Source organism: Rhipicephalus microplus, chromosome 1, assembly GCF_043290135.1.
Source record: "Rhipicephalus microplus isolate Deutch F79 chromosome 1, USDA_Rmic, whole genome shotgun sequence".
NCBI classification, from domain to species: domain Eukaryota; kingdom Metazoa; phylum Arthropoda; class Arachnida; order Ixodida; family Ixodidae; genus Rhipicephalus; species Rhipicephalus microplus.
In genome coordinates this window covers 115,466,241-115,492,044 of record NC_134700.1, presented here as the reverse complement: position 1 = coordinate 115,492,044, position 25,804 = coordinate 115,466,241, and the positions used below count along the sequence as shown (strand labels likewise).

The 25,804-nt window shown below is 44.3% G+C and overlaps 1 protein-coding gene across 1 annotated transcript in view; it reads left to right on the top strand.

The window, feature by feature from the left end:
* The window catches only part of LOC119178219 (acidic mammalian chitinase-like), a 123,443-nt gene extending 116,350 nt beyond the window's left edge, over window positions 1-7,093 (top strand). Inside the window, exon 9 of the mRNA XM_037429412.2 lies at window positions 6,909-7,093. Within this exon, the coding sequence (XP_037285309.2) occupies window positions 6,909-7,070 (162 nt within the window). The 3' untranslated portion in view covers window positions 7,071-7,093. The remainder of the gene's footprint in view (window positions 1-6,908) is intronic.
* Window positions 7,094-25,804: the final 18,711 nt, after the last annotated feature.

The window sequence follows — 25,804 nt, the reverse complement described above, 5'->3', positions numbered from 1 at the left end:
TGCAGGTTGGAAGATGTTTCATTACAGGAAAACAGCAAAATGGTCACAAGTAGCACACTGAGAAAAGGGGAATAAAAAGCATCCTGCCCGAAAACATGGAAACAATGACATCGCATTCGCGTACCTAACCAGGAGCGGAAGTTTGAGTGGTTGAGAAGATGGATGGCATTGCCTACGCGTGACCAGCCTGCACATTTGGGAGTCGTTCCAAATGACCACTGTCCCGATTGCGGCAGAAAATAGACGGCCCAACGTGCTCTGTTTCAGTGTTGGGTGGTGAAAGGCCTCTGCCTTATGGTACAACACCTCCTTGGCTTTCACACAGTGTGCTTCAGAACGTAGGCTGTTTGCAAGACTGGTCTTTACAGTGACCTTGTACGTACTGTGGAGGCGACACTTTTTAGCAGAAGTACTGCCCAAGCATCATAGAGGTGCCTATTCCGCACTCCAGAAAATACGGCTCTTTTTGTGGAATCGCCTATATTAGTAGCTGGAACCGCACGGCGAAGAGGCTTTCCTTTGACGAGGGCACACGCGTTTTGTCAGAGTATGGAGGGACAGCTGAAATTACCAGCTGTTCCATACTAGCCATGCACTCACTCTAGTTCGCCGGCATACGTGGCAGTGTGTAAAATGTGAATAACTTAATTTATTTTACTTTTCCTTTGACTTTAACGTTTGGATACCCCGTGCGCAAATAAATTTTTGTGCTCATTTATACAATGTATACAATGTCTTTACTTGTTTTCGATGTTTCGTTTGTGTATGTACAAGTTAAGTGTACCATAAACTATTCTTTCTCACTCTTATGTCTTTGTTCTCTCCCATAGTAGAGTACGGAGTACTCTGATCCGTTGAACACTTTGTCTAAACACATCAACTCGTTTGGCGTGCGAGGGAAACGCTCCCTTAAGGCGGCTGAGCAGAATGCTGTATCTAGAGGCGAAGCTCCTTGGGTCAGTCGTCACCTGTATGTAAGCATGTATGTTGTAACCACCTCAAAGCATATCTCTGGAGTGAGCGATAATGAGTGTGGCGAAGCTTCGGAAGGTTTTGACAGCAAACCGTCAATCATGCGCCTGCCTCGTGTGTCCATCAACTGTCTGTCTGCTTGACTCACGGACGGACGCACAGGTGGACAGAAGCATGGACGCACAGATGGATGAACAGGTGCCTGAATGAAAGCATGGCCGGACGGACGAACACATGGGCGAACGCACGGATGGACGCATGGACGGACGGTAGCGAGAACGAACGAATGGACGAAAGCACGGACGGACTGATGGACGCTTCGTCCAACTCATCATCATTGACTCCGTGAATATGCTGTGATTTTTTTCTTATCATGTTCTGACGACGCCGTTGACGCGACATCTTCAATGACGAACATGTCTGACATGATTTGCCCTAGTGACACCCGAGCGTTAAAGAACTCCAGATGGTCGAAATTTTCGGAGCCCATCACTATGGCGTCTCTCATAATCATATGGTGGTTTTGGGACGTTAAACCCCACATATCAATAAATCAATCACCCGGGCCCGACGTGGGCACAATTTTTGTCGATGCAGCATCATCAAGTGTGAGTGGAAAGGATGGCTTTCAGCGCTACCGTACTAACTACCAAGTACTCTAAATTTTTAATCACTTTTTTTCAAACAACAACTTATATCTTCACGTTAGGAATGACTTTCTGGTACCGATAGTAGAGTAAAAAGTACTCTAAATCATTAAATGTTTGTAAACATACAAATTGGCGCTTCCCTTTTGTGTAAAGCCTACCGCTTTCTACGAAGAGTAAGCGTAGTACTGTAATTCGTCAAAAAAAAATTTCTATACACATTTCGTTCTTCGGGGTGGCTCACTGCTCTCCCATTGTTGAGTACGAAGTACTCGACATTCTCCGACTGCTTCCTTAAAACAAAATATAGTGAATCCTTTTCATAAAAACACATCAGGAGTTATGTGTATGTTTTCTTACGTTAATCAAGCTTCTATTGTTAACTTCATGTGGAAATAATACTTTTTGTGATGTACATTAGAGAAAATGATAATGAAGCTTCTGTTGTTAACATTATCTGGAAATAAAAATTTTGGCAATGCAATTTCGAGAAAATCTGAATGTATCTCTGAAAACTGGCTATCCGGTGATAAATCTTAGCGCTCCGAACCCTTGAACACACATTGTGAATATTGTGCACTTGATCTTAATCTTATCAGACTTTTGTTTGCTCTATGGGAAAATGACAGTTTTCATGCTCTACAATTGCGAAAATTTGAATCTATTCGTCAGCACTGATTTGTCACAAATAATTTTTGCTCTGAGCATAGCGTAAATAATTTTTTTCTTAACAGCGATTCCGTCACTCTCAAAAAAAGCTGTCTAATCAGCGTGTGCATCATTTAGAAACAGCGTACAGCTCTCTCTTAGTTGAGTACCTAGTAGAGTCATGCACGGGCAAAATTTGAGAGTCCAAGCTTGTTCCATGGGCCCACTAGATGCGCTGAAGGCTCGCCCAAGCCCGCCTTGTCCCGCCGAACGTTATGAAGGGTTCCCATAGAAACGAGATGTCGTTTTCCCATATTGTGACATTTCATTCAACATGTCAAACTCAAACATGGGCAAGCGACACATGACTGTCGACTATCGGAAAAGATTACAACTTGTGGTTTAAAGATCAAGTCATTCCTTCGCCGCAAAGGTGAAGCAATGAACACGATAGCAACAAATTGGAAGTTCAGGCGCAGAATGGAAAGCAGATCGAAACTGGCCCGCGTTCCGAACGCACAAATAAAGCACCAAACGTACTCACAGGTACAGCTGCACGCGAATAAGCGCCTCAGTTGTTACTTCGCTGTGTCTAAAAGGCGCGCGCAATTCGCAAACGGAGACTCCAATGATTGCAGTGACCTTTGTGTGCCCGGTAACTACAACGAAATGGTTCCAGGTAAAGCCTGAGGCCTGCCAAGGCTACGATCCCCCTCTCCTTACCGCGCGATAAGGGCACGCGAGGGAGCGTCGCTTCCTTCTAGGAGGGGCAAAGTACGCGTGGGAGATCGCAGCACGTGCTCCGCGAGATGTGGTGACGGGCGCTCATTGCGCCATCTCGCTGGTAAGGCTGAAAACACGATAACACCCCCCCCCCCCCCCTAGTTACCCGTAAGCCGCGGCCACGGTAAGTGGTAGACATAAATAGCTTGAGGTTGGTTGTTGAAGGACGTGCTTCTCGGTGGCTCAGTGGTTGACGCCTTGCACGGACGATTAGGAGTACCGAAGCTCGATTCCGCGCACCGGACTTTTTTTTCTGGGTTTTCTGCTTAATTAGATTTTAATACATATAGACACATATACAGTGAGGGACGGCGACGCCTATGTCGGCGCTGACGCCGGCACCAAAATCCAGCCAAGAGTGTCCATATAATCGCCATCGCAATAATAACGCGTCCAGTGATTCAGGCTTCATGGAAGTCCTGCTCTTCTGCGCCACATGCCTCGCCCAACTAAAGCGCCATTCACTGCTCGCACTGGCAGCCGTAATTTGCAAAAATGTTTATAGGAAGCATAGTATGCTTCGAAGATTTAGACCGTTCGTTCTGCCTGCAGTTTAGGTACCTCAGATTTAGGACACGGGTATATATATTGTATAGATAAAGCATCCTGTGTGACTTCACCCTCTCAGATTGCTTTAAGGTGGCCAAAAGAAAGGAGAACCGATAAATGGGACGGAGGTGGGAGGGGGCTCCCTGCTCTCCCATTGAAGTACAGAAAGTTATGTAACAGCTGCATCTTCCCAGTACTCACCTATTGAGAAGAAAAAATGGCAGCATATCCACGGAGTGAATGATGGAGAGTGGGGCGAAGCATCCGTCCGTCCATTCACTCTTGCTTCTGTCCGTCCATGCGTGCGCCTGTGTGGCCGCCCGTGCGTTCATCTGCCCGTCCGTGCGTGCATCTGTTCGTGCGTCCACACGTCCATCTGTGCGTCCGTCCCTGCGTTCGTCCATGCATCCGCTCTTGCATCCGTCCATGCGTCCATCCGTCCGTGCAGCCATTCGTGCGTCCTTTTATGTATCTATCTGTGTGTCTGTTTGTCCACCTATTCAACACTCCAAGTACTACCATCCACATCTTTTCATCATATATTCCTCATATAGAAGCACTTTCATCCAGTGGACATTCCAAGGACTCAACGAGAAGAGGCGTGCGGACACTTTCTTACGGCTTGCGCTTCGTGTCTACTTCCCACCTTTAACTAACTCGAGTTCACGGTATATACTAGTTCACTGTAATCATGGCACGGCGGACCAACGCTCGCTAAACCTTTCTAAAACCAAGGAGATTACACCCAGCGAGTATAACGTAGCAACCCTTTCTTGTCAGATAGTGCTCAATGTACGGGCCAATGGCTGCTAAGGGATAATGAGAGACAAGAGAATCCGGCTTTTGGTTAACACGCACGCTGCAATTTTTTTTAATCAACAACGCACAGAAGATATCTTCCACCGGTATCATCTTTGAGGTCAAAATCTAAGACTGGTTACACACTAGGATTACTACGAGGGACGAACGGGTGCGGCTTTAAGGAGCTTCGCCCCTAAAAATCTTGAGGCCTTGAAAAAGGGCTCAGCATAAATTGAAGCCGACCTACTCAGCAATGGAAAAAGAATTACGGGACCCTAAAGCTTCACTTTTAGATGTTGAACGTGATAGCACATTTAGTTCCTAATGCGCATTTCAAACACTTAGTGCATGAAACTTTTTCGGACTTGCAATGCGCCCACTATACGTGACCTTAGGGGAATAGGTGCAGTAGCATATGAACCTTTTTAGTGTAGTACCAGCTTTCAATCGAAGAGCCATTATGATAATCACATATTCTGGCGCCCATTGGCAGTGAACGCTTTTACCCCGAAATATTACTGCGATATTTCATGTTGCATATTGAAGCGTGAAAGCTACTTTCACTGCATTTTCAAGAGGAGGAAGTTCTTTTCACTGTTTTCACAAGCAGATGCATTGCCGTGTGGTAGAACATCCGCTTGCCACTCAAACAACCCGGGCTCGATCTTCACCCGGACCTAAACAACCCTCAATCGGACCCAACACTGCTTCAGGGTTTTTTATCCTATATTCGATTTATTTGCACCGTTCTTGATTTTTCGGTCACGCATAAGATGATGATATTTCGCTTATAACCAAAGAAATCAACGTCAACACCAGAATTTCTGCGAAACGAGCTTTCTAATGCTATCGCGCTATCGAGTTAAAAAGATTTCATGGGTGTAGCCTTAAGAGACAAGAATAGTGCAGAGTAAGTCCGGAAAGAAACAGGAGTTAAGGATATCATAGTAGAAACCAAGAAGAACAAACGAACATAGGCCAGGCGCGTAGTGCGTAGGTAGGATAACAGCTGGTCATTAAGGGTAACTGACTGGATTTTCAGAGAAGGCAAACGCACGAAGGGGTGACAGTTAGGTGTGGCGCAGAGAATAAAATCTTCACAGACATAACGTAGCAGCAGAAAGCACAAAACCAGGTTGATTGGTGGATTATGGGAGGGTCCTTTGTTTTGCAGCAAGCGGAGTTAGGCTGATTATGAAATGAGTAGGGTACGCCGTGCTGTAGATTGTCGGACATTTGTCCTAAAGGAAGAAAACTCCAATCTTCGTTCAATTTATTACAGACACTAGCAAATGTTTGCATGGTTTTAGTGTGTGAGGACAAAAGAATGCGCGTGCACATTGAGATGCGGCTTCGCAAGCGATAACACAAATTGGTTGCTTGAACTGACATTGCTTGTCTGCATGGAAAAAAGATATTAATATTCCTTGGTGGAAAATTATGACACCTTGAAGCATGGAAATATTATGTCATTTGAAAATTGAATTCGACCGGTGTCGTGGGTTTAGACAAGCATGGCATTACTGAGGCAGCACAAAAGATCAGAAATTTGTAGAAAACAAGTGATATTTCAGAACAGACAAAACAAACCTGAGTGGCGTGCTCCAAAATTATGAATGGCACCTTTCAAGATTTTTTATGACGTCTAGATTGCTAAAGAGTCAATTGGAAGAATAGGTGCTGCTTACGATGTACAGACATTGATGCCAAGTGCGCGGCATTCAACATTACAGCTTGTTTCACAAGAGAATTGCGCACGCATGTGTTTAGAAATGGTGGTTACAATTTGAGTACTTAGCATGCTTCTATGGGTAAGCATAAAGCCGTCCCGTCAGCCTCACTCTTGTGGCCTTGGCCCCAGTTCAGCTAACCTAAAGATAAGCTATGTGGGAACTGTGCCATTAGGCAACCTACACGCTTAAATAAGTGATTTTATATTTATTAGAGTTTTCGACTTTGGCATGACATGTTTACACGATAAATCGTAGACAGTAAGGCAGAACTGGAAAGAAAGTATTCATGCTAAGAATACTACAAATATTCGTCTTCAGATGACATCTTTTCTGTATAGTAATAATTCATTACAACACTCAAACGTCCTTTCAAATATTACATTTTGTTTAGAATGGACTGTGCCTCTTAGCCATACACTGCTTCAGGGCCCCATGCCTGACTTACAACGGAGATGAATAAACAGTGGTCCTCCAATGCATGTTACACGAAGTATACATGACCGCAAAAGAGAACGCAAATGGCAGTGACCTGCTCTCATACTCAATCTGCATTCTTTCTTCCTTCTCTTTTTAGTGCTCTGCTAGGGCACAGTGCTTTCTCGTCTGAAGTTGCGACTTTATATTGCAGAATATATATATAAATTCTATCTACAAATGGTACTCTCAAATTTAAAAACTTCCTGCCGCCTGCCATCACATCTTACCTTTAAAGGGCTTACCCACGTAGGGTGTATCTTGAGTATTTCACTAAAAATACTTTTCCTCAATTTCGTAGACGGAATGGATCTTCCTCAACGGATACGGAGGTACGATGACGTACAACTTGAACTTCGATGACTGGTCAGGAAAATGTACGAACGAAACGTTTCCACTCCAAAAGACCATATATCGCCACGGATACCTCAGACGTCAATATATCAGCAAAGCTGAAAAGTAAAGGCTTTTTTTTTAGAGTGCCGACCTCTGACGTAAAATAGTGCCAATCTCTGAAGCATAGCCTTCAAACTATGCCTTGTCGTTATTCACTGCTACGATAGGTGACTCTTGTAAATGTAGGGGAGTCGACATGCACAACATTTATTCCGCAATGGACGAGCTTAACAATGCTGAAGGCCCCGCCGCGGTGGTCTAGTGGCAAAGGTACTCGGCTGCTGACCCGCAGGGCGCGGGTTCGAATCCCGGCTGCGGCGGCTGCATTTCCGATGCAGGCGGAAATGTTGTAGGCCCGTGTGCTCAGATTTGGGTGCACGTTAAAGAACTCCAGGTGGTCTAAATTTCCGGAGCCCTCCACTACGGCGTCTCTCATGATCATATAGTGGTTTTGGGACGTTAAACCCCACATATCAATCAATCAACAATGCTGAAGCTGTTAATAATTACGAAGACCAGTTGGACATTTCATCGGTCCGCACTAAGGCATAAATAAATACTGAGCGCTGAGTGCTACACTACGAGAGAAACAATGTCTTTCATCACCTTTGTTTCTAGAAATCTCAGACCAATCTCTCCGCCCTAATCAGCGTGCGCGAGTTGACTCTTGTCATTGCGAAGAAGCACATGCACCAAAAGACGTAATTTTTGTATTCAAAATGAAAACGGGCCTTCATTAAATACGCAAAAAATGATTATTTGAATGCCATCACAATCGTTATCATTACCTTCCCTATGCCCACTACGGAACGAAGGCCTCTCCCAATGATCCCCAACACACACGGTGCTTCGCGATCTGATTCTATTTTTTGCTTGCAATCGTATTTTATTTTTTACTTTTCCGCTTTTCGCAACACTCAAACATTCTTCGACCATGCTCTCTATCTTTCCATGTCCATTCGGTCCCTCTAACTAAATATCGATTAGCTGTAGTCATTATGTGGCCAGCAGGGCCCTTTATTTTTAAGAACCACTAAATAGACTCCAATTCTTTTCTTTATTTTTGCATACCAAGAACAGTCAAACCTAAAAGTAATAAACGCCGTGGCGATTATACTTATTGAACATCACAACGCGACGAACCAAATTTTTACATGGATAAAAAAACATGATTGATCGTTGATGTTCCTATCAGAGGAATCAGGAACAAGAATGGGAACCTACTCCAACACATAATGCAGGGCTGCAAAAAAAAAACGCGAAAGAAAGAAAGCAGACAGGGCGGGTGCTCTTCTTTGTGCGTTTTTTTTTTACGCCACCGAGCGTTATGACCTTCGAGAATGCACGAAATAGCCCGAACAAAAGCTTCGGTGAACCATGTCTTCGAAGAGGTAAGTGATTTTCTACGGCACACTGATCTATCAAAATTTTCACAATGTGCATCGCAGTTCGACACCTATAGCTCCATTTGAATCAGTACACATTAATACCTGGTGGTACTTCTCCAGACTGACATCTACGAATCATTAGGATTAAACCTTCGCGACACCAGAAGCATTCACCATATATCTGCCGCACAGCATACAATAGTTTTCGCACAGACAGACGCGGTAAATACCACGTAGCTGTCACGCGCATCCAGTATTTCAAGTATTTGTTTACCTCGTGAGTGCCTGAATTTCTGCAAGTTCACGCTTTTTTACCGCACCACGTGCAGTTAGCCGACATGAGAAACACATGTAAAAAGTCTTTCTCAATCGTCTACTACGCGACCACGATGCAAATACCTCACGTCATGTGCCTTTCCAGAGCGGGCGTAGTGACAACATAGGGCGACGTCTGCGCCTTTTGGCGGCACACAAGCATCATGAGTACGATGCGAAACTGAAACCAGCATTTTCACTTCGTACAAGTGCACGTTACTTTTTGACAACTTTCCGACCATGGCGTTCTTCATGATGATATGCGTGTTTTACCACCCAAAAACCAACAAATGGTTATGGTTAACGCTCTTTATTAGCTATCATTAGGTGTCGTGAACCACACTTTACAGCTGGTCAGAGAACACATAAAGTGCAAAGCAGACGCGGCTCTGAAGAGCTGAGCCAGATACTGCTCGCTTGCGTGTCAAGGTGAGTTCACAACGGAGCCGGCGATTGCTGCTTCTTCAACCGTTCTCCCGTGGATGACTGTGTGGCTAAAGTTACATAGAACAAACTTTAGCCCGCACGAGAGTGACACCAGGGGAGAGGTAAGGCATTTCATCCGGTGCCCTAAAAGTAAAGGTGCGGACATCGTTTTGCTTTTTTCACGGTTGTCCACCCTCCCTGAGTAGCTTTTAGCTTTGTAGTTCGGCATAAAAAAGAAAAGGAGCTCAACTGACGGTAATTTTGAGCGCAAAAACATACACATTCACAATAACGAAAAGATAGCACGAACGCTTGAAGGGCTTAAAGCGTGCGGAAATGCCCATAACTCAGCGCGTACTTGACTGGTCCCAAATTATTTTTTTGTGATGGAGTGATGGATGTGTGAGGAAATAACATCCGGTATTAAGGTCAATCTGTAATATAAATCCTATAGGCATGTTTCAATGTGTATTTACAGGTAGATATAAGAGGAAGCGCTCCCCTGCCAAATCAAAGGATTGTAAACTCACGAAGCTGTTGCGTAATATATTTATTCTACAATACACCCGTCTTTATTTTTAGTTGTACGGAATTTAACAGTTTCCATTCAATCACCTAGGAAAGTGTTACGGAAACCCTTGATATCAATTAGGATGTCGGCTCGCCCTGATTATTTTGTACTACACTGTGCTGTCTTCTTTTCTCTTTAATCACAATGACTTATTTTAGGTCTAGTTGGTTTTCTACGACTGTGACGAGTATCAGTGCACCACACAAAAAAAAAACTAATTACTACGCGCACAGACGGAGACATGGGCTTAAGCGCTAAACTTAAACACATATGTGTAAACTCGCCTTCAACTTAGCGTATGGAAGCGAGATGATGCACTTTGGATTACGAACACGTTCATGGCAGTATAGCTGTGTTTTGATACGTATAAAATATCCAGTTTTGAGTAACTTAGAATGTTGTGCGGGTTCGTACATATTCATGTCACAGCGTACCGCGAGAGGAACGGGACAAAGTAACGCATCAGTGCTGACTAAAAACAAAAATTAGAGGAAAGTACATGAAATGAACACAACTGAGCTTAGCGCACAGCGCCTGTCCCTTCGTGTGATGCATGATTCACTTTTTTGTGTGTCATTATAATATATGCTTCACTTAGCTCGTAATGTGCTGCCTGAGATATTATATGGACCTTAAAAATACACATCTTTTCTCGCTACCTTTTCCCGCAAGATGGTGTAAAAAAAAGTGCAGCTTATCACTATTCTTTCAAGAACAGACAAACTGCCATGGTTTTTACTTCCCTTCGCAATATTCTTCATTGTAGACAATGTGTTTTTGGGGTCCACAAAGTAGGTCAACTACGAAGTGGCACAGCTCGGTGACCTGATCGATTTGTTGGCTCCAGACTTCACAAGCTTGCAGATATGAAAAGAGAAAGCATGTTTTGAAACACCGCATCGGCACCAGTTGCACGTGATCACAGTCCTGCATACTACAACTGACAGGCGCATTTTCCATATGTCTTCGCATTCATTTGTTAAACAATAGGCAGATTTGCTAATCTATTAGCGTTTAAATCTCACCGTTGTTCCGATGTGGAAGTCTGAGGATATCACAGTGTCCAAGCGGATCCACGAAAACGACACCGTACTTGAAGGTGAAAGATTTGTCTGAAAAGCAACCAAGAAAACACTGATAGCTGCGAGTTATAATCACGAAAGCACTGCTGTCAGCGTAAAATATTCATTGAGCTGAGCAACAATTGTACCAGCTCATGTGAGAGCATTGGTATTATTCTCTGGTATTGTGTGTGCGGGCGTGCGTGATTAGTGTGTGTGCGCGCGCACGTGCGCGTGTGCATGGTTTGGCGTGTGTATGTGTGTGCTGGAGTGCTTCATATATACCGCTCACCACGCATGCTCTGTGTTTTGTCTTGAGGAAGTTCATGCCTACTTGAACTCAGTTGCATGTTGATAAAAACAGAGAGCACTCTTTATTGCAAGAAAATTCAGCCGGCATGCTGAAATCGCTGACTTGCTACTTTGCGTAGAAAACGGGCTGGACTATAGCAACAGAAAGAAAAAAAAAGTCATGATGTTCAGATAGAATAAAAATAAGAAAAAAAATAAACAGGCTCAGTGTTTTGTCTATTAGGTGAAGACACGTGTTGATAGTCTGGTATGACGTGCTTTTAAAGTACAGCTGTAATTACCCGAGTTGACAAATACTGTTCAAATACGTGAATAAAAGCTTCAGCGCACACCTCTCTCGCGTAAGACAGGCTAAAACATCCAATACACTGCCGAAGGACAGGGTTCTATTGGTTATCAAATGTACGCAATGCTAATAGATAGCACACTCATCAGCATTCACTCGGCCCCTAAATAAGATTTGTTCAACAATTTCGAGGAGCGAGTGATGTTGAACTACAGACTCGCTGCTTGACCGAATAAGTATTGTAAGCGGTTTATATAGGGGGCGTCGACGCGAAGGCAATGGTACAGTGTTTCCAGATGTCGAGGAATTTTATTGAAAGTCCATGAAGATCTGTCGCAAGGTTCCAGAGCCTATTTGTTTCCTAAAACGCAATACTTTTACCCATATGAGAAGCATCAAAATTGGTGAAATAAGACTACCTGTAATTATGGTGCTGAAGACCTTTGCTTGCTGCTTGAGCTGCTTTTTCATTAGCCAGACTGTTACAATGAGCCGGTATTCATTGAAATGTGATGCAGTTTAACGTAGTATTAGCCAGATCGGGTAAGTAGAATGTTTAAATTGAAAACAGGCGGATATTTGTTTCCTTTACAAGGTTGAACAATGTGTACAAGTTGAGCATCTTTCCTTCTAGTTCTGGGTCCCTTTATATCACAGCAAAAGCTCTGATAAGATCACAGCATTGTTCGCGTGTGGTGCCTAGTCTAGTTGTCCATCGCCATCGCCGCCGGTGTCAGTAAGCATTAGCGCACTAAATAAGAAAAAAACAAATTAATTTTAAAAACAATACGGACACAGCGGGATTCGCACGTGGGTACCCTGCCTGCCAGCCCAATACTCTACCGCAGAGCTACGCTGGTGCTTGAAACTCCGTTGTAAAATTGCCTTAGGCAGGCTTGATGTCAGGAAGGGAGTCGCGTTATTATTAGTAACAAAGCGTTTTAGAACAGCAAAGAACAACCAGGCGCAACATAATGCGAAATGCGTAACGCATGAGTCATTTATTGTTCCAACCAATCACGAAAGCTTGTTTTCAAACGGCAGTTAACTGTGGCGCATACCCACTTCATGCACAATTATTCATCGTCGTCAGCCACTGCATAAAAACTTACGAAACTCCTTGCAAGTCTGTAGTCGATACCATGCTTTTCCAATGAAATACTAAGGATAGCATAGTGAATGGTTACATGAAATTATTGAAAAACATGAAATTAATATGGGTTAAAGGTTACTGTGGGTTAACTCTAAATAAAATGGCCGACGCCTTAGTCCCTTCTGCGCTATGTCTCCCAATTTTTCAAGTTCTCTTGAGGGTAGAATACCTCACCGCGATCAGGTATAGAAGCTGAGCCATTTACACAGATACCATGAAATAATTAACCACGTGGACGGAATAGAATCACCTAAACTATCCGTGGAAGTCGTAGTGGAGCCAATCTTGAAAATCACAAGTGATTATCACCAGATTTTGATGTCGTGTCACCTTTATTAAACTTTTACTTGTACAAGGCTGGTTTGACGATATCACATCTCTGCCTATTCTGCGGAGAACTGGAAAACATTGCACATTACTTTTTGTCATGCTCAAAATATTCTCGTAATATTACTTGACTTTCCATTGCTCCTCTTGCAAAAATAGGCTCAAGCCTATAGGAGAAAAATGTTTTAAGCTTCGATGCCTCAGGTTCCGCGCACTGCTACAGGAATGTCTTTGGTGCTGTGTGTAATTTCATTATATTACTCAACGAGTACCATTTTAATCTGGTATTTAAAATTTTTCGTCATTGCAGTATGATCAAGCCTAACTGAATTTTCAAAATTGCTTTCATCAGGTTAATAGGTTAGTCTTAAACACGAGTTCAAAACATAAAACTTGTAGTTTAAGGTGAATGATTTCGTACTATTGCTATTTTATTTCTTTATTTCTGGTTTTTCTTCACATATCCTACCTAAAATAACATTTGAAAGTATCACCACCAAATGCTAGACCAATATCGCCAAGTGGGTTGGTACCATTTATCGAGGAAAACAAACAAAGAGAGAAAAAGTGCCAGCCTACATTACAAAAATTATGCTGATTTACGGCAGAGTGGGTACACGAAAAGTGTGCTTGTATCAGTTACCCGAAAAGTGTTTTAAGAAGCTCTGAAAGGCCACTTTTTCAGCTTTCGCTGTGTCTGTACCACAAATTCCGCGTCGGCCTGGCCGTTTTTTTTTTCAGTGGTAATAATGAGCACTAACAGACAACGCGACCACGCATTGTGATAATCGACGTAATGCGAAGCAGCCAGAAAGGAGCAAAACATAGTGTACATGACATGCATGTCAGATTTACATGTTACCGACGGTTATTCACGTTCGTCATGCAATCACTTTACGCAATAGCGATTTTTTTATATCCACTCGCGAACACGACGCAACTTTACGAAAAGTGTGGCATGCAAATCATTTTGTCGATGACATGCATGCCAAGTTTTTCACCTCACCACCTTCCATTTATATTCATCACAAAGTCCCGCCATGTTATTACATATTTGACGCATATCGAAGCAGGAGAAACAGCCACGGGCGCACCATGTACGGGACATGCAAGTCATTTCACTCACGACCTGTCATAATTTCTATATTACCACAAGTAACCTACGTTCCTCATATAGGTCAAGTCTTGCAATGCCAAATTGAGTGTATAACAAGCTAGGGCAATGGCCCTCAGCGCACCATGACCGTGGCGTGTACATGTTGTACATGACTTGCAAGTCATGACTTTTGTATTACCACCGATGATTTAGGTTGGCCATGCAAAAACGTATCATCATACCAGTTTTTGGATTTACCAGGCTATGAAAATGACCACAGCATCACCATGGCTATGGTGTGTAAACGATACCGTTCACGACACGATAGTCATTAATTTCACGTTATGAACAGGCAATGGTGTTTGCCATACAGTCATGTTATAAAACACCCATTTTGATAAAAATTTCCTTAAAGATATGATATGGAAAGCAGAAAGCAATAGACAGCTAAATAGATAGATCTTCCAATTGTTGGTGAAGTTCGCTAACAACTGATTCGCATTTAATACCTTGCAGCCGACAGGGACCAAACCTGCGACCATCGAATAACGCGTGAGATGGTCTACACTGAGCTACCGTGGCACTCATCCCTTTATTCGCTTTATAGAGTTCCTTTTCCTCGCAAAGACATAAAAAGTTCTTCAATTCACTCTTCTTTGCTTTTCTTGTATAGGTTCTGATCCGTGGACAATTGTGCACTCAGCACATTACAAATGTCGCACCAACTTACCCAACGATTCAATTTTCTACAGCACTTCAACCTGCCCTGCCAATTTACAGCGACTGTTCTCGTGCTGTCGTTACTGGTGATGTTGCGATACTAATGTTATTGTTGATATGACTTCCACAAGATTACTTACGCTTCGTGAGCAAGCGACATCATCTTTAGAAAAATGTTTTCGTTATCATGTGTTTTCTGAGAGATAAAGTATTTGGCAACATTTTAGAACACGATGCGTTGGAAGCATACTTTGAAATGTAGTTCTACTATTATAGTATGAATGCATAAAGGTGAGACCAACCAGTAACTCACACTTGAAGAGACGTTTGAGGGTAATTACATTAAAATGGGCATGAACCATTCCTCTCACTTGGCGTCAAAAGCATTTTGAAATGAGTCAGACGCCTCCCATAAACACGTAGGCCGAAAAGTATATCTGAAAACTCAATTACAACTGGTGGTACTGCGATATCAACATTTTGCTGACACAATTTCTCTCAAGCAGCTTCATTTGGCAAGAGAAAGCGACAGTCGGCGGCACCCCGCCTAGTGTATTACGTAACCTCCCTTAAATTGTGTTTAGTTCCCTTTCCGTGTAACATGACGGGCTGACGGTGGTTGCTGGCAACTCGCTCATAGCTCCCCTTAGCTGCTTCTAGCTGCACTGTAGGTGCTGTGGTTCTGTGGTCTGGTTTGATGTCTCCACTCCGGTGTACTGGATGGCGCCTTGAGCACGCGTGAATTAAGTAGCCGCAAGCCATCGTTTTGTCCCGGAAGCAAGCGCGCGACCACTCGTTTGCTCTTGCCGGGCCAACGTTTCTTTTTTGTAGTGTAATACAATGCTGGCCTGTTGCGCTGTAAACTGCTTAAGCTGGGTAGGAAGGTCATCAAAGAAGGTATTTCACAAGAAGGGTCCCCGAAATCGTATCAAGTATTGCTAGATTTATTACAAGATCAGCAATGAGGTATGAATCGGAATCGCCTGCATTTTTGTTAGCTCTTCTAGGAAATATACCCCGAGGGCTAACTTAACCTAATTATTCACTATCACCATATCTTGAAAATAGAACTGGCTACACTGCCGGATTTCTGCGTCTGATTCGGCAGCGGTGGATTCACTGTGCGACGTGCCCGATAGTGTAGCATCTACTGCATCGGTGTCGCATAAACCGGCAGATTAGCTCACGTTTCCTCAGCAGCGCAGGTGTCATGATGTATGCGCTCATTGGGGGCTACGGTAGTGGAAGACCCAGTGGCACTGTTCCAGCGCCTTACATTGTTATTTGACCAGTGTCGCACGGGGAGGCTCACACACTGCACGAAGCGCACTTGACGCTAGCGCATGACGCACTTGTTTTGGGCTGCAATCGGGCTTTTACATTTCTTTTGAAACTCCTAGTCAAGGCCAGATTGTAATTCTAACTGAAACACTAGCCATCCAACAAAAAAAAGGGAAAAAAGGCAGTGATTCCATGAAGTTAATGCTGATGATGAAGCAAAACTAGGTTCAAATGTCCGTAATGCCAACGTTGCAGTCGTCGATTAGTATAAAGGACGGATGGACGAATGCACGGACAGAAAGACGGACAAACGCCCGTTGAGATGTATGGATAGATAGATAGGCTGACGCACGTAAGGAAACACGTACGAACAGACAAATCGATGAATGCACGGACTAAAAGATGTACGTACAAAGTACGTGTTTGTTTTAAGAATGGGCGCAACACGAAAGATCTATGTAAGGTGTACGTGACACCCGTGTTTGGTCCGATGTAGACCAACGACGACGGCTACAACGAACATGTGGCGAACGTAAGGAGCCTTGCTGAAAAGTACAGACAGAATGAGCAAGGAAAAAATAAATAGGTCAGCTCCAACTCAATCAATATACGTGCACTGTAAAGTGAAGTACTAAGTTTCACACTACCTCTACATGACACTTCAGTTTTTAGGGGCGAAGCTCCTTAAGGTATGAGTATGTCCATCCCTTGTATGTATGTAGTAGTACGTAACCACCGGTGGCACATACCCGCTCTAGAGCACCTACCCGTTCTAGAGCGGGTATGTGCCACCGGGGATGTGAGATGGGAGATGGCGGTACTTGGAGTGTTACCTACATGGACGCACAGACTCACGGACAGACAGACTAGCAGACAAACGGACGGATGGATAGACCTGTGGACGCACAAACAGACAGACAGACAGACAGACAGATGGATGGATGGAATCACGGAGAAACGCACGGACAGACGGACGGACGCAACGAAAGATAGACGGACGCATGGATGGACGCATGGATGGACGTATGGATGGGTGCATGGATGGTCACGCGGACAGACGGAAGCAAGAACGAACGGACGGATGGAAGCATGGATGGGCTGATGGACGCTTTGCCCCACTCATCATCGTTCACTTCGTGGATATGCTGTGATTTTTTTAATGCCTGATAGAGGTGAATTTTCATACACTTCTTGTAAACCAGTGAACACTACAATGATGCAACATGAGCTGTTATAATTGACTCTGTTAAAACTTTCACATGTGTAACAGTGATTCGACAGTGAACACCCACTCCGGCCCAAACACCTGCGCTCTCTGCGTTCCGATGAAATGCAGCACACATTTGAAAAAGTAATGGCAAACAGGTCCGACTTCCACATCAGCACAGTGGAAAGCAGTACGACTTTGCCATATACTGTGCGGGCTCAGGAGCATAATAAAGCTGTCAGGTAAGCAATCTTCGATTTCCGCGGAGAGATATCAGATTCCATGTAGATTTATTGGTGATTTCTGTTTATGGACATTAACAACGCACAAACTCACGGGACGAAAAGAAGGAACACAAACAAGCGCTGACTGTCAGCTATTTCATTTAGAAATATCTGTATTATATCCAACTCCCCTCCCCCTCCCCCCCCCCCCGAAAAAAAAAACTGCTGAACCAGAAGCCTACAAAAACATGTTCAATGGGCTCCACTTTTTTGCATGGAAAATAACTTGCGCCCCACGGAACAAATAATCACTTATTTTCTAACCACGTTTTCACAGGTAAAATGAATGGATGGCTTGGTGAACATTATTTGGTCCTTCGAAACGTGCTTTAGCACGTTGCGGGCTGCTCTCACGTCACCAGTGTGAAATTTAAAGAATGTGCACTACGAGCATTTTTTTCAAGCGTTCAATAACATCTTGGCCTGGGCCTGCACTACATAGCTCGCGAGACAATGACACAGGCAATAAAATATCACTACGCTACAGTTGAAAGCAGGAACACAGAGATTTATTTTAAGGGCGAAGCTCCTTATAGTTTTCTTTTCTTTATTGCCTTCAGCGAAGCTCCTTATAGCGACACCCGTTCGTCCCCCGTAGTATATAACAAGTATACCATTTTAACATCCAAGGTCATGCCGGTGAGAGACTTCTTTTGTGCGTTGTTGAACAATAAAAAATAGAGCTAAATGTACATGTCAATGGCTGCTAATAGGAATTGAGAGACAGCAGCATTCGGCTTTTAGTTAACGCGCAGGCTGCGATCACCATTAGCAGCCATTGGCATGTATATTGAGCAGTATCTGACAAGAAAGGGTTGCTACGTTATACTCGCTGGGTGTAACCTCCTTAGCTTTAGAAAGGTTTAGCGAGCGTTGACCCGCAGTGCCATGAATACAATGAACTTGTATACACCATGAATGAACTCGAGGTGGTTGAAAATGGGAAGTAGATACGAAGCGCAAGCCGTAAGAACGTAAAAGCCGAATTCTCCGCCTCTCATTTCCCATTAGCAGCCATTGGCATGTACATTGAGCACTATCTGACTGAAAAAGTTTGCTACGTCATACTCGCTGGGCGTAACCTCCTTGGTTTTCGAAAGTTTACAGTGAACTAGAATATACCATGAACTCGAGGTGGTTAAAGGTGGGAAGTGGACTTGAAGCGCACGCCGTAAGAAAGTGTGCGTGTGCCACCACTCGTTTAGTCCTTGGAATGTCCGCTGGATGGCGGTGCTTCTATATGGGGAATATATGATGAAAAGATGCTAGATGGTGGTACTTGGAGTGTTGAATAGATGGACGAACGAACACATAGACAGATGCATGGATGGACGCATGAACGGACGCAAGGGCGGCTGCATGTACGAACGCAGGGACGGACGGACGAACCGACGCACGCACGGACGGGCTGATGGACGCATGGGCGGTCACACTGACAGACGCATGGACGGACGGAAGCAAGAACGAATGGACGGACGAATTCTTCGCCCCACTCTCCATCATTCACTCCGTGGATATGCTGCCATTTTTTATATATATTTGGACACTCTCGACTGCTTTTCGCCGTTGGTGTCTGTTGCCGCAATCACTGATTGTACATGAATACGTACCCCTATACCGAAGCGTAAGATAAAATAAATATTCCAGAAAAAGACCAGTGAGCGCAAAGAACGCGCTCACTGTAAGAAGCCTTCATGTGCACACCTCCATCGGCGCGCACATGAAGGCTCCCTATCTCACCATAGCTCGTCTCCCCGCTCGTCGCGACGCCACGACGCGCGCTCATGCACTCATCTCCCACGCCTACTTTGCCCTGTAGGGATTGAAGGGTGGGGTGGTGGGTTAGACGGTTTTGCGCCTTCGCCCAGGCTTCATGGTGTGGTAGAATCGTACGCCTTTGGCTTTCGCCGGAACGATTAGGTTGTAGTTAACGGCTGCACAAAGGTCACTACACTCGCTGCATGAGCCCCATTTTGCGAAAAGAACGCGCTCTTCAGACACAATGACGTAACTGTGGCACTTTTTACTTCGCACTCTACTGTACCTGTGATTTAATTTCGTGCATTGTTTTTAACGCGAAAGCGTTACAAAGCTTGTTTTGCAGAAATTGCGGTGTTGGCGTCATCGGTTGTAAACAAAAAACTATAATCTTGTCTCAGACTAAGAATTCAAAATAATGCTAATAAGATAATTATTAAACAAATTGACCCCGTATCTGCATGTTAATCTCCAAATGTCGTCGAAAGACGACAGTTTAGAGTGTGGAGACAGTGAACAAAACATTCATTTGAGGTTCTGCTCAAGAAATCGGTGAATGGTGTTCTGAAGGCGCTGTCTTAGAGTGCCTGGAGTGTGCAGAGGAAGCAAACGAGCGCATCAAGTCACGCAACACGTGAGACATGAGCGCTATCTGACAGTTTTCTTGGAAATCGAAGCGCGTGGCTCTGAGACGTGGCGCCCGTCTCAAAGGTAATAAGGTGTACTACGCAAGGCGAATGGTAGGTGCATGCCACCACCGTGTCATCTTAGCAAAGCGTTTGAAACACTCGCCTTTCAAATTCGAAACATTGCTTAGCGAACTTCAGTGAATTTCAGCGTATCTATCTATCTATCTAACCGCCGACGACTTCTCGCTCTCCAGGCCGTAGCGATATTGGTATCAATACTAAACCTGGTGTAGCATAACTTGACTGTATGGAGAACATATCTGACTAGTCATAACATGAAAATCATGATATGTATGATATGAATGTCATGACTTACAGTTCATGGTCCTGCAGCTCTTGCGGTGATCTCGTTCACATGGCATGTTGCAAAACTGGTATGGTATGACATGAGTGCATGGCGAACACAAGCGACAAGCCCTAACATAAAAATTATGACAAGCGTGTCATGTAACGACATGATTACATGCCACGTTCGTGATCCGTTCGCGGCCGTTTCGCTAGGGTCACATATAGCAAATTTGGTATTCAAGCACGTGAATGGATGATGAAGGTATCTTCAACTGCAACATGATGCTGGTGCAAACATGATAATCATAAAATTCGTGTCATGTAACAACTTGACCACAAGCCACGCTCATGATGCGCTGGTGGGCTTTTGGCTAGCTTCACTTATACCAAATTTGGTATGACGGGACGTGAACTAATGGCGAAGGTATGATACTGGTGCAAACATGACAAACATGACATACATGTCATGTAGCAACATGGCTACATGCTACGCTCATGATGCGCTCGCGGCCGTTTCAGTAGCTTCACATGTACCAAACGCGTTCTTACACAACGCGAACGGATGACATAGGTAAATGACACATCCAAACATAATAATCACGACATGCGTGTCACGTAACAACGTGACTACTTACCCCACTGATGATGCGCTCGCGGCCGTTTCACTAGCTTCACATATGCAAATTTAGTATTACGTGATGCCAATAGATGACGAAGGTACGTGGCTGGTGCAAACATGATAATCATGAGATGCGCGTCATGAGAGAACATGACTACATGCCACAGTCAAGGCGCCAATACATTTAGACGTAACACGGTGCGCGTGCTCGACGGCGTTCATTTTGTCGCGTCAGGCCGGTGTTGCCACGCCAGGCACCAGTCCTGCCACATACTCGCAGGCGCGCGCCGCGCTGCGTTGCTTTAACGCCTGCGCGTTTAGGCGCGTCCTGCGTCTCTCCATCACGAAAAGAGGGAGACGCAGTGTTGTTTTGGTAACGCGTCGGCGCGAAATGCAGCATGTCGCACTTCGCGCCGGTGGTCTTCGGGCCGCGCCGACGGACGCTGGTCACTCCTGGCGTCAGACTATAGAATGCTCGCGTTTTGCTAACATAGCGTTGCTGTGCACAGCATGTGCGCGCGACATAGGAGTATATTGGGCCCGTCATGATGTGCCAGCGACCATTATTCTAGCTCCACCTATACCAAATTTGTTGTTAGGTGACGTCAACAGATGACAAAATATATGACTGGTGCAAACTTGATAATCCTGACACGCGTGTCATGTAAGAACAAGACAACATACCACGGTCATAGCGTTCTCGTGGCCGTTTCGCTGGTGCACATATAATAAATTTGATATCGCGTGACGTGAACTGATGATGAAGGTAAACTACACATCCAAAAATGATAATCATGACGCAGAACTCGTGTACTGCATCATTTATCTCCACCTCGTAAAGTTGTGCGGACTTTAAATGGACATACCAACAGTTCTCATTCGTGCTTAGCATATCGTCGATTTCCACTAAACCTGGGATCTGCCAATTTTTCGTGCAAGCTTTGAATTGTCAGCGCGACGTGATAAACGCTATGGTCTTTAGAATCATCTATGTATGCCTTTTCTAGTAAAAGACGCCCATACAGAATATATACGTGTTGTTATGATGCCTCAAATATGCGCCATAATTGCTTTGTAATTGACAATCACACAAGTATGAACGCTGAATCTTGAACAACGTTGGTGGGCGCCGTGGATAGGGTCGGCCGTTTGGGGTATTGTCTGGCGACATTCCGAGTACCTGGTACCGTTAAGCATGGGCAAACCGACAACTGCACAGACAGACAGACTGTCCAAAGTTTTTGCGTTGAAGGTCTCTAAGAAAGACTATCGCCTTTGAAAATCCAGATCGCTAGCAAGGTATGTGAGTGTTCTACCACAGAGCCACGTGTCTGCTGGTAAATACCGTGAAAATAACTTCCTCTGCTTGGAAATGCAGTGAAAGCAACTGTCATGCGTCACAAACACGCACGTCCTGTATTCATGATTCACAATGCAACGTAAAATATTGCAGTATTTAGGTGTGCTGAAAGTGTACATTGCAATGGGGCGAAGGAACATACGATTATCATAGCGACTTCATTGTATAAAGCGAGCCACTCATAAGAGAAAGCCTGAACATGAGTGCGCCTATTCCCTTAAGGCCGCGTAGTGGGTGCATAGCAAGTTTGAAAAGATATCATTCGCTGAGTATTTAAGGAGTTTTAAAATAGCGCACCACGAACACTTGCAGTGCGGTCGCTACCACTGCGCATGCGTTGTAACGCGTGTTGGTGTTCGCAGTCACGGCCCGCGCGCAGAAATTCCGAAATAGCGTGCGGTGGTCGCGGCCCACATGTGGCCCGCAAACACCGGATTCCAGGCTACGAAGTCGCTGCGATCATGCGTTGCAGTTTGCAGCAGGCCAAACGCTATATTAAACCTAATATGGCGCCTGCTACGCCCACAGCGCTTGGAAACGGTATTCTAAAACTTCTTTTTGAAGTACGCAATTGCGAAAGGATATCGCTGTAGCGTTCAAATCTTAAAGGCGAAGCTTAAGAACGCCCTTGTTTTTTTTTCTTTATATCTGATTTCGGTGGTCTGCCTTGCAGATCTATCTCACAGTGCAAGCGATGACCTAACCGAGTGGGTGAGTGAGTGAAACAAGTTTATTTAGTGCACAATAGACGCAGGTTATCTCAACGTCATCTTTCAGGCCTAATCGGGGACGTGCGCTAAGCTCAGCAGACTGCAGCTGGCCTCTGCTAGACGGGAGTCGCCTTTCTGAGAACTCGCAATGACGTGTTGCTACGTTTCAGACTGTTTATTTATCTACATTCACTCTTATGCACAGTGAAAACAAGAACGAGCAAATCTGATCCAAATACCACGTTTGATTTATCCCGCCTATGGCCAATAATATTTAGCAATTTTCGATGACAGACATCCACCCACCAATGAAAATGAGAGCCGGCTTGTGTAAAAAGAGGTTACCTGAAGCAACAGCAACTTCAAGCTCCGCTTGTAGCGTTTATGCGGTGCGCATGGCTGCAAAATTTGGCTCAACAGTTTGTGGCTGGGTCTGCTTTGCGCAGAATGTGTTTCATCAACAAGCCCAGGGCACTTCATGAGCCCTTTAAATGGAAATGCGAAAAAACTTAGTTTTCTTTAACCGATAAGTTCCTTGTGTTCAGTGTAGTGAGGTACGCTTCCGCAGAGAAGTGAAAACGCCCATTGGTCGACTCATGAGCTAGAACTCTTTGTATAAGGCATTGCTTTCGCTCTGACTATATCAGTGCCATAGCATGTAAGGCACTTCATTCTTACCCAATGTTGGGGACGACTCGAGGATATTAGGAGCTGGGTAGCTACCCGAAGCTTGAGCCCACGTGTATATTGCTTGGTTGACCTTCGTGAATGGGGCACTGACTGAACTTTCAGGAAAACCAGCAGCACATGGTTCACTGGCATCGTTTTCTACAGTGGATTGAGCACTGCAAGTACTGCCAAAAGATGTATCAGTGAGAATCTTCAATACAAATAAGCAATACTGTAAATGAAAACTATGTCATAAACAATACAAAATTCATGCAGGCATGAAAAGGAGGCACTTTTGATATACTATACCATTTCTGTCGTGAAAGAACTGCTTTGGTATAACTTATACACTGTGAAAATGTATAACTCAAAAGTGCATGCTCGCTTATGAAGGACACACAAGGTGATATTAAGAAGATGCGGACAGCTTCAGTTGAAAATGCCATGTAAGTATTTTTTATACATGTATATTACCTACACATATACTCAAGCCATGAGGATCGAAAGTGTGGAGGTTTCAATATTATAAAGAGCGCTGGACAGGCAGCAAGGAAAATGAAAAAGGTGCATAACAGTTTAAGTTTAACAGTTTAAGTTCTAACAGGGTTCAACATGCTTCGTGAACGTTTTCTGAAGTTCTCACATACCGAAAGATTCCACGTTGCTAGACTCAAGGACGCCGGTTCAACTTCGAAATAAAGCAGCCGCCTTTCAATGAAGCGGAGTTGTACGGTTGAACTCTTAAGAAGCTGACTTTTTTTTATTGGCCTGATAAGGTTAGCTAATTCAGCGTAGTTTGCCCAAAATTAAAGAATAAAATTTTCATAACCTATCAACTTTTTTAGTTCTTTTTGTGTGTGATATGCAGCAAACAAAAAATAATAGGACATATTGACAGCCGTGAAGTACTGTACAATGATGAATGGCTAGTGCGTTGAAGCATTTGTGTGAGCCAGTGGCGACGGAGGTTGGCAACGCCCGATTCACCCATGGTATGTTGAAGCCGAAACCGATCACTCTATGCTCCCGTGGGTGGGCCATGCCACTTCGCGTTGGCGCATGTGCTTTTGCGCACGCCCGGCATCCCTCTAGAATGAAATTGACGAAATGTCGCGTTTTTTTATTGTTCATTATGTAGTCTATCTTCCTGTTTAGCAGATGTGTAACTACAATGGGTGGTTCAATTTTTATTCTTTTTGTTAATGTGTATCATATTGAAATTGGAGAATTCGTAACAAAAATACAGCCTTATCAGACAGCTTGGTTCAAATGAATGACCTCGTAGAACTGCCGCGTATTTATATTTACGCGCACGGCATTTCCATATCCTTCTACAACAAAAGCTCTTTCTCGAATCAGTTTACTGCTGCTCTTTTTTTTAAACAACCCTAAATGGTCGTAATAAATGCGTAGGTCCCACCACGGCATTCCTCATAATCAACTTTATTGCTTTTCTGAGTAAAATAGTAGTGATTATCAGAAGTGATTTAAGGTACTGACCGATCATGCGCAGCGTCTCGAAAGAGAGCCCTGCTCATGGAACACACGGTCGAATTTCAGACCGTAACGCGACGACCACGTGGACATTTATGAAACATTTACACAGTTACAAGCTCACCAGCCAAATCTAACGAATAACTGAAGCCATATGCAAAACAGTTCAATATTCCAGCTAAACACGCGGATAATATGACCTGCACAAACAAGATAACACATGAAATGCAACACGATTGCGGCGTCACCGAGATTGCACTCTCCAAGGGAGTCCGCGGGAACGAGCCGCAAGTTTCAGCTACTCTAGCAAAGCACCTGCATATACAGGCTGCTTGGGGCGCGATATTCATCACGTTTATTTGCTGTCGTGTGCAATTTCTGCGATGATACTCACAGTTCTGTATTGGACATGCTGCCGTAGTTCTGGACATAGTTTGAGACTTGACTGAAGCCTCGCCGCGGCGGACTAGTGGCTAAGGTACTCGGCTGGTGACTCGCAGGTCACGGGCTCGAATCCCAGCTACGGCGGCTGCATTTCCGATGGAGGCGGAAATGGTGTAGGCCCCTGTGCTCAGATTTGGGTGCATGTTGAAGAACCCCAGGTGGTCTAAATTTCCAGAGCCCTCCATTACGGCGTCTCTCATAATCATATGGTGATTTTGGGACGTTAAACACCACATATCAATCAAATCAATCGAGACTTGACTGAAGGTAATTCACCTGATGCAGCTGCACGTATGCGTGTGCTCTTGAGTTAGCATGCGCAGCTGGCTTAAAAGGATCAATG